The sequence below is a fragment of the Mastomys coucha genome, unplaced genomic scaffold, assembly GCF_008632895.1.
Source record: "Mastomys coucha isolate ucsf_1 unplaced genomic scaffold, UCSF_Mcou_1 pScaffold8, whole genome shotgun sequence".
NCBI classification, from domain to species: Eukaryota; Metazoa; Chordata; class Mammalia; order Rodentia; family Muridae; genus Mastomys; species Mastomys coucha.
In genome coordinates this window covers 17,367,208-17,388,243 of record NW_022196914.1, presented here as the reverse complement: position 1 = coordinate 17,388,243, position 21,036 = coordinate 17,367,208, and the positions used below count along the sequence as shown (strand labels likewise).

At 31.9% G+C, this 21,036-nt stretch overlaps 1 protein-coding gene across 2 annotated transcripts in view; it reads right to left on the bottom strand.

Moving 5' to 3' along the window:
* Positions 1 to 155: 155 nt before the first annotated feature.
* The window catches only part of Cdh12 (cadherin 12), a 1,081,833-nt gene continuing 1,060,952 nt past the window's right edge, over positions 156 to 21,036 (bottom strand). For both annotated transcript variants that reach the window (XM_031359979.1, XM_031359980.1), the window contains 4 exons: positions 15,523 to 15,644; positions 12,809 to 12,926; positions 8,229 to 8,480; positions 156 to 6,066 (listed from right to left, as the gene is read on the bottom strand). In XM_031359979.1, coding sequence (XP_031215839.1) covers positions 5,567 to 6,066; positions 8,229 to 8,480; positions 12,809 to 12,926; positions 15,523 to 15,644 — 992 coding nt within the window. In that variant the 3' untranslated portion in view covers positions 156 to 5,566. The remainder of the gene's footprint in view (positions 6,067 to 8,228; positions 8,481 to 12,808; positions 12,927 to 15,522; positions 15,645 to 21,036) is intronic.

Below are 21,036 nucleotides of genomic sequence, written 5' to 3'. Positions count from 1 at the left end.
TGTTTTTTGGAGGGGAAACTGGGAATGGAGAAATTCGCATATAAATAAAGAAAAAAAAAAAGAAATATCAGAGTCTCATGATAACTTCATTTGTAAGCATAGCATAGCAATACTAGCCTAAAATATAGAAGATAATCATGTGAAGAGTCGCAGAACAGATATTGAAATTATATTTATTTATGTCTGCACGCTAAAACAGATTTTATCTCTTGTTCATTCTTTCTCAGTTTTATTCAAGTGTTTGGGATTTTTGAACCATAGTTCTTCACTTTTAATAAAGCTATACAGATGAGAATAAACTTAAAATCCTAGATAATTTCAAGAACTTTTAATAAACTTACCAATCAAATTGATTGCCATAAAACCCATGACACTAGAAATTGTGAGAAAAATCAATGAAGAAATTCAGTGGTATTTCACAAGACTAAATATCAGCTTACATGTAGTCAGTCACATATGTATTATGCATACATAGATAAACAGGAACAAATTGTTTAGTGTGGTTGTTTTAATACAACAGAAAGTGTGTTTGTCAGAAAGGTCAGAAAAATCAGAATATTTTCAGATTTGTTTATATTTGTTTGTACCTCTCTTTTGTGGTAAACTACATGATAACAGTTTAATTGATAAAGAAATGTGTTTTATAAAACAGTGCTTTATACAATTACATATTACATATACATGGATGTGTGTGTCAATGATTTTATGATGACACTAAGCCAAGTGTCACATATTACATAGAAGACTCAGACATTTGCAGTATATGAACAGAGAGCTAATGGTCCACTCATGAGATGAACGTGAACATAGACAGTGAGTTTTCACATGTTGAAGCAGAGAAGCCTCCAGTCTATTAGCTCAGACTCTCACAGGGAACACAAATATTTCAGAACCTAGATATTTTGAGCATAGCACAAAATTGGAATAAGGGATGATGCTGAAGGCATGTTTCAAGGGAAATCTAACATAATATGATTCCTTTTCCTACCCTCTTTGCTGATTCAAATTAGAGAGAAAAATGAACATAAAATTGTATAAGGAGCTAGAATTAAAACAATAAGAAACTCAAAACAAAACTCATATGGTCTAGATATCAAAATAGAACAAAAACAAACAGAACAGAGTCATAACAAAATATGCAGGAAAATTCCTATGAAGATGATTATACCTAAAAGATATAGATGATAGGATCATCACAAAATGGATAATATATACATATAAATTAAATTAAAAAGACAACACAATTTACTATTAAACATAGAATATGTAAAAAAAATACCCAAGAATTAAAATTACAAAAAGGACAAAACACAAAGTCTACCAGAAAGAGTAAAGATAAAGTTCACAGAGTACCAAGCCTCCATACTAAAAGGGTGAACAATTATTGAATTATGAGAATGACAAAAGATGCATTCTGACTTAACATGAAACTTCTTAACACTGAGAGTAGGAAAATGATTAATAGTCCCATACACAATACCATGTGCCCTTTGATTAATGATGGATACAAGCATCTTTCTCGTTCACTAGTGAGTTGATGATAGAACTTGAGAGAAAATAAACTTTTCCAAATAATTTTTTAAACTTTTAATCATATGCATATATCTTTATCCATGTGCAGATATCTGGATATGTCTATCCACCCAGGTGTCTTTTAACCTCAGAAGTGGGTATCAAATCCCCTGGTATGGGACTTAATGACAGCTCTGAGCCATTTTGATGTGAGTTCTGGGAATGAACACAGATACACTTGAAGAGCAGCAGGTTCTTTTAAAGCTGAGCAATTTTTCATTCCCTCAAAATGATTTTAGTGTATTGAGGAAACAATTGTTCTAAATAAGTTTTTGGACAGCTAGCCAAACTAGCACATTTTAGAGGCTAAGGAGAAAAATGATTAAACAAAGGATCTTATGTAAATAATATTCTGTCATACAATCAGTCATTTTGCTAGTAACATAATGCGGTTACTAATTTAAAACACTTCTGTCATTAGAAATAGGTTTAGTCAGGGATCTACTGAAATAGCATGTTTTCATATTTACATCTGCTTTAGGATATTGTTTATTATTATCACCATTATTATTATCATTTTTTCGGTATTTGTGGCCCTGGGAGGGAACCCGGAGCTTGTGCAAATTAACTGCTACACCAAGATGTTGCAAACCAACCCCAGATTTTCTACAGGTGTAGACTTTTTAGCATAATATCTAAGGAATGAGAACATCCTCACATAATATCTGTATTCATGTATTTCAGGATCCTTTTTCTCTCTTCCTGTACCCTTTTTCATTTCTTGATTTCACAGAATTTTCAGGTATATTGATTAAAAATGTGTGGTTTTCTAAGTAGAACTAGTGAGTTTTGATGAATGATCAATCAAATACTTACATGATTCAAAAAATTATGTACTATGACATATTTATCTTGCATTTTAAAATTAGCATAGTCTGTAGGTAAGCTATTTGAGTTACTTCAAACATTACTGTAATTTAATGACAAGAAAATTTCTGATTAATTGTACACAACAATGAATATAGGAAACTGGTTTTACTAAAGAAAATAAAAGAATGAAAGCCAAGGAATTTGATTGATAGGACTTTAGAGTCAAAAGAGGGGAATGGTTCAAAACACACAGATTATTTCTAGTACATCAATCAACACTGCTTCACTTTTGGATGCTGACTATACACTTCTTTGAGTAGCATTGAAAGCAACATATAAGTTATATATATGTACATATGTAGCTCTATAAAGATAGACATGCATGCCAATAACAAAATTGCTGTTTGTATATAGCTAAAATCATTCATACAAATTTTTAACATTTTTATATTGCTTAATGCTTGAATGACGGTCAACACCTGTTTTTTGAATGAAAAACATCCCAAGGTATTACAGGTATTGAAATACTGGGCTTAGTTCTTCCAGTAGCCTAAAAGATATCATAGTTCCTCAAATTATAAGCACCAAAGGATCTTCTTGCCACGTCATATATTATTTTTATCATTCTACTTGTTTTTTGTGTTTCTTTCATTGGTTGTTGTAAATAAAATGCTATTTAGAAAATAAACATTGTTAATATCGTCAGACTGGGATTGCATGAATCCACATGCTGTAGTACCAACCCAAATAGGATTTGGTGGTAAGGCCGTTATTATTAAACAAGGCAAACAGAGGACCTGTGAGTAGATGCTGCTCTAATATAAAGAGTACCCTTGTAAGAAGAGAAACAGAAACAAGCACAGAGATGAAACCATGTGGGAAAGAAAAGGCGATCTTCTCCATGACCAGGAGACGATGGTCAGAGGAAACCTGCTATCAGAGCTGGGGAAATAAGCTGTTGCTGCTCACTTTGTCTGTGATCATTTGTTTTGAGCTAATGAAGTAATGTAGGAAGTTACAAAGTTATGAGTATGATGAGAACTAAGAGCCATACATTGCATATTTTACTACCTTCTTAGTTATGTGGTTTGAAATCATCTGTCTCTCAAATTTTCAGATCATCATGGCTTCTGCTAGCAACTTCATGAGAAGGCCACTTTATTTCCAGTCAACATACAAAGTGTAATAGTCTTTGACAAGGTCTTAATAAGGTGTGGTCTTCAAGAAACAAGTCATATTACCTTTTTTCTTCTCTAGCATGCCAATTATAAGATCTATAAAACATTTTTCTGAAATGTAAAATACTGAATACATTTGTTTATTACATGAAAATTGAAATGAGAGGTATGGAGTGCTGACTGAAAACAAAAGTTAAATCTCCCGTTCCTAAGGAAAGAAAGAGAGTCTAAAAATTGGTGAACACAGAAATAAGGGGGCATATTTCTACACCATATATAATTTAAAATATGCATTTTAGAATGTGCCTAAAATTAACTTGTCTAATTTTGTAAATTTCTTCGATTCCATAGTGTGTGAGTTTTTATCTTCATAACCTCACAAATAATAATGATATTCATAGAAATTTATCATAAAACTAGATAATAGCCATATGTGATACACAGCTCTTTATCTTTAATTTTTTCCAACGTATTCATAAGTAGAAATTGTCAGTTATTCCAAATGCATTGTTAAGAATAGATGTTACTTTATGGTAAATTTGCATCTGTTGTATCCTGTGAATATTTAGACAATGTATTATCTATATGGAACTGTTTTGAACTATGTTTATTACAAATATAGTCACAAACTCTATCATTACTTAGATATTTCCATAAACTGGAGATTTTTTATCTGCAGAGTTATAAGAAGTAATTTACATGAGGATATTTGTAAATGAGATAATGACGAGGTGACTCTGGGCTGATATAATAACTGAGTTCACAACGTTCAAATCCACATCCCTAGAGAAAGGGAATCAGCTGCCTGGCATTAAACTTTTGCTCCCTTTGGGATTTAGTCATTGGTTTTATTTTTGAGGTCCCTGACTTATTTGCTCAATAGTATAGAATAAACATATAAACTTGTTATAAATTACAGTATTTGATAGGCATTTTGTTTGAATCATTCATCAAAGAACCACTAGACAGAAACTCTGAGTATTACAATGTTGAAGTTTACTCATGTTTACATTAATCATATATTTCCTTTCAGAAATTTCAGGAGAAACACAAGCTGAAATTTTATCTATGACTGAAATCTTAACTGATTTAATGACTTGTTAAAACCAATGTCAACATACCAGTATAGAATTAAACAAATCAATATTTATTTGATGTTGGAATTTGAGCCCTGAGGCCTCTCTTTATAAAGAGGGATTATTTTTATTTCCTTCTGTATAATTTTATTTGTTGGGCTTTTTTTTTTTTGGAAAAACTAACAGCTTAATTAACAACTTTTACATTAACTAATGCTATGACTTAAGCATTGCTCTTAGAATTCATAACTTACATATTGAATTTAATAATGTCTCATTTGTTCCAGCTTCTGAAAGATAGGAGAAGCATTTTTGTTTCAGTTTACAACTTACAAAAGGAAAAGCTTTGCCATATAAGATGATGGAGTGTGGGAAGCATTCTCTATTCTTAAAAGAAATGAGAGTCAGCATGTCACTATTGCTCCTTGACATAGAGACACTCTTTGCTTTGTTCCTCCTTATTTCTGACTCCTGCCAAGCTATCACAGCAGAGTGTTATGAACACCACTATAATGAGAAGAGTTTCAATAGGCACTTTAGTGGAATTAAGAAAAATCACACACTCTTCCACTGTGACGCTACACAGCTATCTTCATTCTAGGTTGTCATGTTAGTGAATTGCATTTAATAGGCCTGAGCTCATCTCAGTGTGTTTCTGAAATAACAAAACAAACCAAAACAAAACAAAAGCGAGTACATATTATAGGATTTACCTTGTGTCTACAGAATGAACCAAAATGACATGATAAATAGAGCAACTTGTTAGAAACTGGATAATCAAAAAAGTCTTGTCCTGCAAAATCTGGAAGTGTGTTTGTATGTGTGTGTGTGTGTGTGTGTGTGTGTGTGTGTGTGTGTGTGTGTGTCTGTTTGTGTTTTACTTTTGTCAAAACTTTCTCCTCTATATGTGTATCAGCCTTTCCTTCTCCCTTAGGTAACATTGTCGGGGTTGTAACTCTCTTCTTCTCCAAACATGTCTGCCAAGACCTTAAAGCGGGGTCCCCAGTCTGATAGATAATCATAGTCCTGGTCAGCTTCTGTAGTGAGAGAGTCTATGGAGCTGAGTGACTCTGCCACTGACCCATTCCCCTCATAAGCATAAGTGGCCAAGGAATCATATGGCGGAGCAGCTGGATCTGCATCATTTTCCTGTAGCCTTCGATGAATAAAATCCCTTATGTCTGTGTTGTCTTCCACTTGTGGTCTCTGACGAGGTAAACAGAGGGAGTCAGGTTTTATATCCCTGCGAATTTTGTTCTCTTCAATCACCTTGGGATTTCTCAGAGCCCCAATGTCAAAGGCCTGAGTGTCTTCCTCTCCACCACCTTCATCATCATAATGGATGACATTGTCTCTGATGTCTTCTTTAGAAGTCATAAGGGTATCTTTCTTCCTCTGCCTCCTCAGTGCTACATACAGCACAACAATAGCTACAAAAAAAATCACAACTTGGTAAACAAAAGCATATGTAACAATTCATCTCTCTGTAAATGTTAGAGCAGAAAAGATATAGCTGCATAGTATGTTCATAGGAATAATAACATCAATATGCTATGTATGTGATTATAAGTAATCTATTGCCAACTTCACGTGGAAATGCTAAATACCAGTAAATCACAGAAATGCTATTTATATTGTCTAATATTTTTATATCTGTAATTTAATATTTTGGACTCAGGATACATTGTAGTAATAAAAATAGTAAAGAGAGGAAATGTGACTTCTTATTACTATGTAGATATTTGAAAGAGTTGGTACAAAAATACATGGGTATTTTATTGTAACGTAACATTTAAATATCTTTCATGGGTAACAATAACATTCTTGGCAAGGAATATATTTCTGTAAAATAGTCAAAAAACTTTGTGAGAAAAACGATATTAAATACAATACATTAGAGACTGATGGAGGAGAAAGAGAGATGTGCAGAGATAGAGAGCAGAGAGAGGAGAGAAAGAGAGAGAGACAGAGAGAGAGTGAGTGAGTGAGGGAGGGAGAGAGAGAGAGAGAGGGAGGGAGGGAGGAAGGGAGAGAAAGAGGGAGGGAGGGAGGGAGGGAGGGAGGGAGGGAGGGAGGGAGGGAGGGAAAGGAAAGATCCAGCAAACGGTTAGCAGTGCAAGGTTAGAAAGACAGACTCCATTAAACATGGTAAGAGACTATCTACAAGAAACACTAGTCCCACATATTTCTATTATTTATCCTTACTCCATAAAAGGACTAAATAAATGGGAATAGATGTATTTTTAAGCAGAATCTAATGGAAGACAATGAATGCAAATAGTGCTCTATTTTTATAAATAGAATGGTTAATGGTATCTAAAGTAGTACAAGTGAGTATAGCTATTTAGGAAGAGTCATGGTAGATGATCACACTGCAAGTGGTGATACTTATGGTCTTGATGATAGACCATAAATGCTTACTTCATGAGCCAAAAGAGAGCACCTAGAATATTCAGAGCATTCTGAGAAAATACACAACTATTCTCAGTTTCAGTTAGTTATCTGATCATAGAAGCGAATGGGTACAGTTTAGTTGAAGTCCATTGTCAAATAATAATTAAACATGGATAATTTACTATGTGAGAATTCTATTTGAATATACAGTTTGAAGTTTGTTTCACCTGTAATATCATACCAGAGATAATTTGTTTTTCATGGGGATATAAAGAATGTTCTGTTCATGTAACCAAGTTATCCACACAGAATTAATATCTATACTGTTCAAATTGATCTAGAATTCACTTTCAGTGTTACCATGAACATTTGACTCAGGATGCATCATGTACATTGTGTTACTTACTGCTTATCACTATTTTTATTAAAGAGAAGAAAGCAATATATTAGAATGATTTAGATGATGGCTATGCTTACTTAAACTCAATGCCCAGATAAAAATCTCTTTCCTTTGATTTTTTTAAGGAGCACCCTGCATTGAAGGATTTAGTAAATAGAAAATCTGTATATACATATACACATATACATATGTATATACAATATACACATATATATGTTATGTATGTGTATGTATATTCACACAGTGTTACAAAATATACTTATTTAAATCATTTTTTTAGCAGTTCTTCTGGATATTTTGGTCACCTCTCCTCTGAGTGGTAATGTTTACAGATTTGTTTTGGAATGTGGAAGGTGTTGAAGACATTTAGGATGGCAATGCAAGCCAAATGTAAACATATGGGGTCTCTTTACTCTGCTTTTTTTTCTAGACTATGTTTTTTTCATTTCTTTGTTGAGCTGGGAATTACAAATTATTATTCATCTGAGTTAATTTTTATTAGATGATGGCAATTAATAGTATGCCTAATACTTGAAAAATGGTTTTATATGAGTATTTATCATAGAGAATTCTATGTTGGGAAAGGTGCCGATTTTCAAGGTGAATATTAATTGTTACTTATTATTGATGATGTTAGATTTAAAACACCAAATAGAATATGTTAATACACACATATATTAAGTAACCAATAATTTTTTTCTAACCAGCTCAGTGACCAAAAATTATAGAGATTGTAAGTCAATGAGGATTAAAGACATAGATAGAGATAGAGAGAAGATGATCAATATTTAAACCAACCTAAGAGTATAACAATGCATAGTAGGATTGCAATCAAAGCTCCAGTGCTAAGTCCTACAGGTAGAAAAATTGCTTCCACGTTGCAAGACAGAATGGTCCCATCAGAGTCACATCTACAAACACGAATAGTCATTGTACTCGTGCTGCTCTGGACAGGGTAACTGCTGTCTTCTATTACAATGGGAAGGAAGTACAACTCCTGCTGCCTGCGGCTGTAGCCATTTCGTCGGGTTTCAATTCCAGCTGTGTTGTCTGCAAAACATGACATTTAGGATAACATAGCTATGGTGAGTTTCATTTCAAGTTTATATCTTCTAAGCAGTAGGAAGCTCCTTTTTGAATCAGTATAATTCATCCTTATTTAAATTACTTATATCATTATGAAAACTGTCCAAGTGTAATCAGATGTAATTACAATAGGGAAAAAAAGCATTCATTTGGGGGTATATGAATGAAATTTTCAATTCAGAAACAATAAATATCTATAAGAATTATGAACAAAAAGTTGAGTTGTCTTATTTTCCTGATATCAAAATCGAATTGAGTGAGAAAACATCTAAGAGTGATATAATTCCAAATATTAAAACACCAAAAATTTACAAGAAGAATATATGGAATACATTTTAAAACTATTTATTGTAGAACTGATCAATAAAATAAAATAAAATATATTAAAATACTTGATGATTGAGATGAATCTTATCCTGAGAAACTCCAATTTTTATCTTTCCTTCTGCTTCACATACAGACATACATAAACACTCATACTCAAAACACATATCATCATCTACTCTCACATACTACACTTACTCCCAAATCCATAATTTGTATATATGTATTATGAATATATTTATTCTCTAGATACTTTTCTATTTTTACAGATACAAACATTCAGAATCCTCTAACTGCAATAGCAAGTGCTGCAGGAAACAGATGACCAAATTTCCATTTGTGAGATGGTAGATAACAGAACTATTTTCCATAAATTATTGCCTTACAGAGGCATGCTAGAACAAATGCAACACACACACACACACACAGACAAACAAATAATATAGACACACCAAATGAATGTGGGTATTATAAAGATAAAATGTAAAAGGTTTTGAAATGAAAATGGGTTTTTTCTTTATGTATTATGTGTACATAAGTGGAAGAAATATGAATGAAAAATGTTTTTAAAAAGAAATTGTCTCTAGTTGTCATTTTCATTTTTCACATTAATTAGAGTAAGAAATATGGTATTAGAATGTTTTAAAAATATCAAAATTCATTAAAATCCTAAACATCATAAATTATATTAATTACTATTTTGGGTATTTGGTAATGTAGTCCATTGTATCTTTAATGTAATCAACAATAATGATATTTTACTTTTATTAATACAAAAAAGTAATTATATAAAATCAGGTACATCCATTGAAAATTTTTGAAATGCATTTCCTCATATTTATTTTGAGGCATTCAAGTAAACATGTTCTTGTATTCATTCTATATTTCAATTAAATAATCCTTTTTAAATTTTTTAGTATAAACTTCATAATAACATTGGGAATCAGATAAATAACTTAAAAATTATGCTACTTATTAAAATAAAATTATGCTAAATATGCATTATTATTCTACTCACAATCCACTATATTAATTGTAAATTAAATTTATAACCAGTTTCTCTAAACTAATTGCCATAGTAATTACCTTTACAGGAAAACTTTTTGAGTTATAGTTAAGGTTTGCTTTGTAAGGTTTACTTATTATCACTCTAGACATAACATTTTAGGATGAAAGAAAATGTCAAGATAGCATCACCATTAGTGGTCTTTATAAATAGATTAAGTGGACATAAATATTTGAGCCAGTGACAGCCATGGGAAAATGAGGACTGAGTGTAGTACCATTAAGATATTCAAAACCCAATGACTCACTCTATTAGGTTGAATAAAAGGAGCCTCCTATGGACAGAGATCATAAATTGAGTGCTAATCATTAAAACAAGAGAAATAGAAAATGAAAAATTCTTTGGAGAGATAGAGTAATCATTACTTACAGCACAATTTATATGAAAAATATAACCTAAAAAAACTTGTTTCTAACTTATTAATAGTGATGACTGAGTATGCTAAACTTTGCATTTTGGAAAAAGGGTGTATATGAAACATCAATTCCATCCTTAAAATGTTTCAATAAACTGAACTTATTTTTAAAATATAATTTATAATAAAGGAGTACAGCAAATTATGTGGAGATATTCAAATTGCATTATCTGGTCTTGAATACTGGTTTAGAATTCTTTAAGCCTTTTACTTTACTACCCAAAATTTTATCATATAAGATATTCAATATGTATTTTACAGAATATAGTTATTTAGAGGAGATGAGTATTGACAGTCACATAAAATTGTACACATCCACGCATCGTGTCAAATTATAAGTTGTTTTTTTTCTGTTGAGTTATTTAAACATCTACTTGGTTATTCAAGATTAAGATTTTGAAATTTGATTGTTCTTCATTAAAGTCAAGAATTTATAGTCCAAACCTTTATAATTTTCCTTCCATCAAATTATCTCAGTCTTCACAGATACTGTCCTAATTTTAGATACACAGATATTTTGGAAATATTTTCCATACCACAGTCTCAGTGATCTATGTAAACCACAAAACGTATTGGGTCATATTGCTACTTCGATTATTCAAAGGTTTCTAAGAATGTTTGAATAGGTTCTTCCCTTAATAGCTTGTAAATATGCTAACAATACTGTTATATAATCATTGTTTTCCTATTGATGTCAAAAGACCTCATAACTCAATCCAATTCATAGAAGATGGAGATGGACCTTCAGATGGTAAGAATCCTGGACAGCATGACAGCAGGAAGCCAGGCAGGTAAGGCTCCGAGCCATAGCTGAAAATTTACATCTTGATCTACAAACACGAAGCAGACCATGTTGACTTCTATTGACATGGGCTTTTGATATACCAGAGATACACCTCTTCTATCATGTCTACATCTCCTAATGCTCCCCAGCAGTTCCAAAAACTGGTGGCCAAATATTGAGACATGTGGTTCTATGGAGGAATTCTCATTCAACCTACCACATCCTCCATTTGCTTCAACAGGTATATTTTCTATATTTTGTTATCTAAATACTGACCACTTATATTTAGCAAAATGTTTTTAATCTTCATTATATAAACATGTGGTGATGTTATTTTCATATTCATAAATTTTGGTATGATTTTTATTTACAACCATTTTTCATATCTCACTGTCGGATGGAGCCAACTCCCTTGCATTCATCAGTGAGAAATATGTGTACTCAGACTTTCTTCTCTCTAGTCATTGCATAAATAGGATTTCTCCAGACATCCTTTAATTTTGGTTAGTTGTCAACCTCAACAATATCTCATTACATTATTTCAGTTGTTTTAAAAACAAAACACATTAATACTTCAGTTCAAATATTATATTTGGATATTTATATATCCAAATATAATAATGGATACTTCAAATATATATAATATATAATGGATACTTCAAATATTATATTGGATATTTAATACTTATTATACGTTATATGGGTACATAAAGTAGATTGACATACAAAGGCTCAGAGGTAATGTGTGTAAGACTCAGGACAAATCTGATTTAGAAATGATGTGACTTACATTTTTGCCTTCACCATGGTAGAAAAGTATACCCAGACAAATATTCTGCTTTTACTTGTAACAAAGTACCTAATACATTTTGAAAGCCATTCAAAATTTTGTTAGAAGATTTGCTCAGGTCAAGTTAATGTGGATGCTCTGATCAGACTTAAGGCAGAATGAGCTGAGCTTTGCATTTCATATGGGTAATACACCGCTTGTAACCACTAATCATGTCTTTTCTCTTTTTGGAAGAGATTAAGTTACAGGCCCACCTTCAAAAGAAAACCACCCATACTTCTAATCTAACATATGTTTCTGTGCTGGCTTGTAGTATTAGCACATATAGTAATACTAGAAACAGTAGTATAGATGGCACATCATTACTGTGGAAGTCACATGATAGATTGTCATCAATTGTAGATAAAATTATCTTTATAAAAACAATTTAGACATTGTAGAAGGCTTTGCATATGGTCTCAATACAGATGCTCTGAGGCTGTCATTTTAGGATAATTGTTTCAGCTGCATCCATGGGAATATTGAAATGGGAGTAAAGTCCTGTTCATTCTAATTGAACTGCATAAACTTGCCATGCTTGTTGCTCAAATAAAAAATGAATATAGAATTAACTTGCATGTATAAAAAATGTGCTTACCATTATGCTGTTATATGCAAAGCAAGGAGGCACTCAATTTCCAGAGTTTTATTTGCCTGACTCTTTAAAAACCTGACCCTTTTTATAATGAAAGTAAACTGTGTTACCTGATAGTCATCATAGAGTAATTAACTTGATACTGTTTGAAATGTTTGTATTTCTTATAGATAGATTTCTACCTTCTGTGAAACTGCTTTTAGAAAAAGCATTGATTCCTCCCCCTGTGTCCTTTGAGAAAACTACATAAGAGGTAAATCTGTAAGTGGATATACTTACTTCTGAAGTCATGAACTGTAAAATTTGGTTTGATGACAGCCTCTGGTGCTAACCTAAAGGAGAATTGCTGCCCAGCAGGTGAGAGATCTCGGTCTACAGCACCAACTATCTGAATTATCTGAAACAAAGTTGAGATTAAACTTGAAGTCAGTCTTCAGTTTCACAGGGAGCGTTACACAACAGGATAGTAAGTTCATTGAATAATGAATGCAAATATACAGAAAGGACAATTTTCAATCAATACCAGTGTCCCAATTATTTACACATACCTTTTGTAAGCAATTCTTTAAGCATTTACAGGTAATAATGGCAGCTACAATCAGAGGACATAGGCTAATTCAAAATCAGTATCTGTGTAACTAAAAGGCTTGCCAGTATTGAAAATTCTCCCAACCAAGAAAAATATAATTAAAAGTCACTTGTTTTTCATGTTACATTGGGTGAAATAAATGATTTGTAGCTTAAATATGAAATGCTTACTAGGAACAGGACATTTGATTATGGGTTCTTGCAAAAGCAAAATTAAAGAGCAAATACATTTGTGAGAATAGATATATTAAAATAATAAAAGTGAAAACAGTAATACATATTCACTTGTGTTGAAAGTTCTACTCCTGATATGTAGAATGATATACTATTTGTTTCAATACTAGTTGGACAGGAAAATACATCTCTATTTCAAAATGTCTCCCATGTTGCTCTGAGAAGTTGGATATCATTGTTAAATCTAAATGCTTTAGCATTTTGCCCTTCAAATTTAAACTAAAAGTAATTTTGGAGGTCTTTACTGTGAAAAATTTCATTTGATTTCATAGACCAGCAAATCAGTAGGCATAATAAATAGAATATCTAAGAACTTTATGCCAGAAAATTTGTTAGGAAGAATGTGGAGGAACAGCCAAGAATGTGGAAATGTCCCAAGCATATGAATTAAATAGGATTGACTACAGTAAAAACTTAGAAATTGGTATTGGGGTATAAAGTGTATATATATATATATATATATATATATATATATATATATATATATACACACACACACACACACACACACACACACACACACACATATATATATATATAAGCAGACTTTAAGAATTATGATTCAAATTCTATTTTTGTTACATGATTTCTGGTTATAGTCCAATCCCATGACAGTGATCTACCCTACTATGAGGATTACAAGCACATAGACACATATGAAAGATAGGTAAATACTGGATAGATTGCTGATAGGTAGGTAGATATTAGTGCTGGGGTGTTAAATATCAATATTAGCACCATGAAAGTTTAAAAAATAATTTGTAGTAAGAATTTCAGTCTATTTCCTCAGTAGGAATTTGTACCATAGAGTTTATTTGTCTCATACAGTAATTATTGGTTACATTGCTATAACATAGCAGGTAAAAGAGCTACATCACAGAATGCAACAGTTTAGTATTACCCTAACAACGGTGGTTGCTCTTCTTGATTAACTAAAACCATACTAACTAGCTACATCAGTGAGGGCATTTTCTTGACTGAATTATTTGAGAAGGGGAATCCCAAGCCAAATCTGCATCTTTTGAGGAGGGAAGATCCACCTTTAATCTGGGCTATACCTTCTGCTGGCAACCTCAAAAAATAATGGAAATAGTTAAATGAAGACCCAGTTCTACTGCTCCTATGTATAGACTTAAAATATTCTCCACCATACCACAAGGACATGTGCTCCACTATGTTCATAGCAGACTTATTCTTAATACCCAGAAACTGGAACAAACCTAGATAGTCCAAATCCTTTTTTCTGACCTGACTGTATTTACCTTTTAGCTTATGAAGATTTGAGTTATTGACTTTACCTGGAGTAGATGAGGAAGCAATTGATCTCTGCCTTCTTGCCCTTGCTCTCATTTGCAAGTTAATTACTTCACTGGCCATAGAGCCTATTTTTTCAGGATTTCTATATAGAATGAAGTTCAGCTAAGACACTCAGCCTTATGGACTGAGCAATTATTATACTCTTAAACTACTCTTCCATTTGTATGCATCCATTGTTGCACTATCTGGACCACAACCCAGAAGCTAGTCTATTAAACTTCATAGACAAATATATTCCTCTTGTCTATTCTGATCTTCTTGGGAAGCATAATATGTATACTCTCCAAAACATTAAATTTACTGTACTCAGACATATAGCACTGTTCTTACATCATCCTATGCTAACCTTAAATGTCCTGTATTATTTAACAATCAATATATAGTTGTTAGCTTATGAGGTGTCTTTTTGACTCAAATCAATGCTAACCAGCATCATTTAAATCAAACCTATTTAAATTTATGAACTTAGTTTATTCATATGAGTGCTTACCTAGTGCGCGTGAAGCCCCAGACTTGATTTTTATCACCTCACAAATTGAGCATGATGATACATGACTATACATATAATAATACAGAGGTTTTATTAGAGCATTAGAACCTCAAAGCCATTCTGAGCTACATAGTAAGTTCAAGGCCAGTTGTGTATACAGAAGATCCTGAATGTGTTTTTTTTTTTCTTTTACAGAGATGGGGGTGGGGTACATGAACCTAGTATTATTTATATATTTAATTTTATGAATATATGCTAAGCATGAAAATATCTATGTTCATGTTTACTCATGTCTGGACTTAAACCAACAGCATAACATATAGGGGCCATAATACACATTTGCTTAGCAATATTGACAACATACCTGTCCTGGCTTGGCATTTTCACACACAGCTGTCTCATATGGCACAGATATTTCTGGAGGAAATTCATTGACATCTAGGACATTAATTAGTATGTTAACTTTGCTAGTTAATAATGGGTTACCTGTTTAAAACATAAAAAAGATAAACAACGATTACAAAACATGGCTATTGGTTCCCTGAAAGTCATATTTGATTTCAATTACATTTGATACAATGTCAAAAATCATTCACTGTTATAGAAAATTATAAGATATCAAATGCAAAACCCCAATGATAAATAAAAGGTCTGTTTGCATAGCTATCATTCCAGAAAGAGAAAATATGATATGAAAGGAGTAACTGTTTAACTGATGTGTTCATGAATAGGAAGGACTTTGGACCTTGTGTGATTTAACCATCTTTTCAAGATTAATGCACTGTTCTTACTTTAGTGAATATTTATATGTATTTTGTTGTAAAAATATGGTTTTCTGTGTTGCACTAATATAGTAAGAAAATTTAATACCTTGAGTATTTAAGATATATATGTAAATATCTCAAATTTTTCTTGCGATCAAAATTTGAAGTATATATTTAAGTAAAATAGAACTAATGGGTGTATTATGGAAGGCCAAAATTCATACTTTCATTATTTCTGGAGAAAATAATAAGTAAACATTTGATAAAGACTCACTTATTCCTTTACTACCTGCTATCCCAATACATTTGGAGCAATAAGCTACTTTCTAATACACATCATATATTTTAATCCCAGACAATGGATTTATTATTTTCATTCCTATTATATGTTAAAGAAAAATACTAGAAATAACTTATGAAACTATGCAAGCATAATGCATGAAATATGTTTAGAGATATTTTAAAAAATGTTGTCTCACATGATTTTACAAATAAATATATTGCCTCAAATATTCCGATCCTATCGGGGATACAGAGCTAAAAGAGCCAAGAAATCCAGAATGTAAAATGACCAAAAGAGTTACATCCCACCAAATTTTCTCTATCCATTGGTTAACAAATTAAAATTCTCTATGTCATGAAGACTCATAATACTAGGTATGATCTTTTGAAAAATGCACTCAAAATCTTCCTGCCGACTCCCACAAATCCAAACATCTTTCTCAAAACAGCTTATTACAGCATAAATTAAAACAGCCTATGCAAAAGTATATGATAGCAAATTTTTACCAAATTTACATGTATAGGATTGGTTTCAGTTAAGGGAGATATATTCATAATATTGAAATTTTATTTAGAAATATAGATATATTATATATCAAATGTATTGTTTAATTGAAAATTTTTAGTTGAATCTTTGACAACCAATTTTATCCATTTTAGCCCAGTACCAAAATCAGATTTTTTAATGGGAATAGATTGCATTATGTGTTTTCCCTCTCTATGTTTGTTGATTAAATGTAATGTATTATACAAATATTTATTGACATTGTAAATTATCCTTAATCTTATTTTAATACTATAAAATAACATCACTAAATTGACTTTTTTCTCAGTCTTGTTATTTGTATAGCATAGAGACATATAGCACTTAGTAAATAGTTAAAACTGAGTTTAATTTTCTAAAATTACTAGGCAGCAACAATAATTACAAAATAGGGACCTCTTACATTATAATGTTTAGTATGTATTGATGGTCTAGCACCTAAAATACCTTGCACAGTTGTTTAGAAATATGAGTTTCTGTTTGTATATAAAGCTATGAAAATTGGTGGTGTAAACCTCTCTAAAACTCACAGTCAGAAAGTAAAAATTTCTGAATCAAAATTTTTTGTATTTTTTGAGTTATTATAGATATGTAAAAACAATATTTTGAATTTAAAACTACTTAGTGAACTAACCCATAAAATCAAATACCAATACATTTCCTGAAAATAACATACCAGTTCAATTCTTCAACCAGACGATGCGAGGCTTAGACTCTTCCTACATCATCTGAGAAGTGAATCTCTAGTTTAAAGTACAATATTCACACTTTACATAGTTGATTAAGTTTATTTGAAGATGAATTGCCTTCTGTAGGCAACATATTTTCTCACTTAACTTCATTCATCACAGAAATTTACTTTCATTATCTATAAAAAGTTATTTAAATAAACATGACCTATTTTAATCCACCACTTTTGGTAAATTACTTCTGCTTTATCCCTTGAAATGTAGTTTAATGATTCATATTCATAAGAAAATTGTTGAAAAAGTAGCATAACTGTTATCCTGTTATTAGTAGTATTATTTCTCCAAAGGGCATTTTTATTTTTCATATTTTAACTAAGATAAATCTTTGTTGTATGAAATTATCTTGTGCACTGTAGGAAACCAAGATTTTCCAAAATTAAATGTCACACAAAATATCACTGATGATACCAAGAAAACAAATGTTCAAAGAAAAAGAAAATGACAATAATTTTGTAGAGTTGTATTTTGTAATGGATCCATTGACTTCATTTTAATATTTTCTCTTCTATTGTATATGTTTAATTTATTATTATACTATACAAATATCAATTTATATTTTTTAATCACCAAGTACCAAAGCAGTAAGGTCCCTGTTTAAAGACCACAACTATAAAAGAAATATAAAATATTTTGCCAAAGTATTTGATTTATTAGACTAATATATATTTATTTCATTTAGGTATGCAACGTATTGAATTGTGCTGAAAGCATAATGACCTACTTTCTGAGACATAATATCTATATCTGGGACAACCATGAAAAATTACTTTATATCTAATTTATCCTGAATATTTTGAAGAAGACGTTTGGCAGTAAAACCACATAGAATTTACAAAGTATTTGATGCTTGTAAAACAATGTAAATTGCAAATTTAGCCAATATGCACTGATGGAATCACAACCTTTGTGAAAATCCTAGAGAAGTGATATTTTAATATAGTAGAAAATTTATAATTCATTTAAAGATACAATTTTCATGCTATTCTTCTAATTGCTAAATGGCATTATAGATATTGAGAAGAAGAGAAATTAGCTTAATCCACAGCTCTCTTTATGTATAAACTCATTACAGTGCATGAGATTCAGTTTCTTGATTATGTAATATCTTTAAAATCTGTAAATAATCTACCATTATTAGATTACTGATGATTTTCATTGGAGACCAAAAATAAATCATCTTATGTATTTATTTATTTATTTATTTATTTATTATGTATTCATTTTTGTGTGTGTGTGTTTACCTGCTCATTCATTCATTTGTTTATGGTTTTTTTGAGACAGGATTTCTTTTTGTAGCTCTCCTGTCCCAGAACTCACTTTTTTGTTTTTTAACTTTTTAAAAATTTTATTAGACATTTTCTTTATTTACATGTGATACGATATCTCCTTTCCCAGTTTCCCCTCAAAAACAACAACAACAAAAAAATCATAAAACAAAAACCAACAAGAGCAACACCCTGTACCCTCCTCCCTCCCCCTGCTTGCCATCCCACCCTCTCCTGCTTACTGGCCCTGGCATTCCCCTACACTGGGACATAGAACCTTCCCAGGGCCAAGGGCCTCTCCTCCCATTGATGACTAACTTGGCCATCCTCTACTATACATATGCTGCTGGAGCAATTAGTCCTACCAAGTATACTCTTTGGTTGGTGGTTTAGTCCCTGGGAGCTCTGAGGGTACTAGTTAGTTCATATTGTTCATAACTCACTCTTTAGAACATGCTTTCCACAAACCCACAGAGATCCATCTGTTTCTGCCTTCTAAGTGCTTGGATGAAAAGTGTGTGCCATCACTACCCTTTGGATAGAATGCATAGTGACAAATAGCACTGCTAGCTTCCCCAGAGTACATGAGTTTAAATCCAAGTACCCATATGGCAACTTTCAGTGGTCTATTACTCCAGTTTGAATGAATGACATCATCTTCTGGCCTCTCCCTGCACCAGACACATAGCCAAAATACTGACATTCAGAAAATCAAATAAAAAGTTTAAAACTTTTAAACATAATTTAAATTAACTCAGTGTGTATCTCTCTATCCTGAAATACCCACTAAATCAATTCTAAGGTGAAAGAACATGGTATACTCTGAGTTCTCTAAAGTGCATGATGCTCAATGACTTCAGTGACTGAAACTTACAGTGGAAGTAGGGATCACATTGTGAGGAATTCCAGAGCAGGTGACTGAATAATACATAATTTACAATAGAAATACACCATTCTTTTACATGTATATATAGTTTACTAAAAATAACTACATATTTCCTTTACATAGCTGATATTCAGTAAATAATGACCATATGTAAGAGTATTTCCAGGATACAAATGGTAAGTATAATTGAAATGTTTTGAAAATTTTGCATTTCCAACAAACACAAAGCATCCCATATTAGCATACACAAGAGCTGCTAGGATTTTTTTTATTAAACAATAACTGGTTTTGAATAACTATGGAAGTTAAAATTCAATTTTTGCTCTGTCTTGAAATAAAAGTACAGTAAACCCAAGAACGATTTCACAGTCTTTACTGATACAAAATTGAATTACGCTAGTGAAAACTGAGTTAGTTATGATAACTGAATAATGTGGGCTTTATTTGACTTTTCTTTTTAGAAATAGTCATATTTATACTACAAGGTAGGCTATACATAGATGATAGCTATATCAAATACAGTGCTGTGATATGAACCTACTCTGAAACATACAATTGAAGCTTTTGATTATATAATGTGTATATAAACTTTCACAGGACCAAGGGTTTCTCCTCCCATTAATGATCAACTAGGCCATCCTCTATTATACATATGCTGCTGGAGTCATTAGTTCCACAATGTGTGCTCTTTGGTTGATGGTTTAGTCCCTGGAGGCTCTGAGGGTACTAGTTAGTACATATTGATGTTCATCCTAAGGGGCTGCAAACCCTTCAGCTCCTTGGGTCCTTTCTCTAGCTCCTTCATTGGGGACCTTATGCTCAGTCCAATGGATGATTGTGAGCTTCTACTTCTGTATTACTATGGCACTATCAGAGTCTCTGAAAAGACAGCTGTATCAGGTTCCTGTCAGCTAGCAGTTGCTCATATCTACAATAGTGTCTGGGTTTGATGATTCAATATGGAAAGGATTCCTAGGTGGAACAATCTCTGGATTGTCCTTCCTTCAATCTCTGCTCCATATTTTGTTTCTGCAACTCCTTAGATGGGTATTTTGTTACTCCTTCTAAGAAAGAATGAAGCGTTCACACTTAGGTCTTCCTTCTTCTTGAGTTTCTTGTGGTTTATGGATTGTATTTTGGATATTCTGAGAATCTGGGCTAAAATTCACTGAAGATGATATTCTCCAGATCCATCCATTTCCCTAAGAATTTCATAAATTTATTGTTTTTAATAGCTGAGTAGTACTCCATTGTGTAGATATATCACATTTTCCGTATCTATTCCTCTGTTGAGGAACATTTGGGTTGTTTCCAGTTTCTGGATATTAAAAATAAGGCTGATAGGAATATAGTTGAGCATGTGTCCATATTACATGTTGGGGCATCTT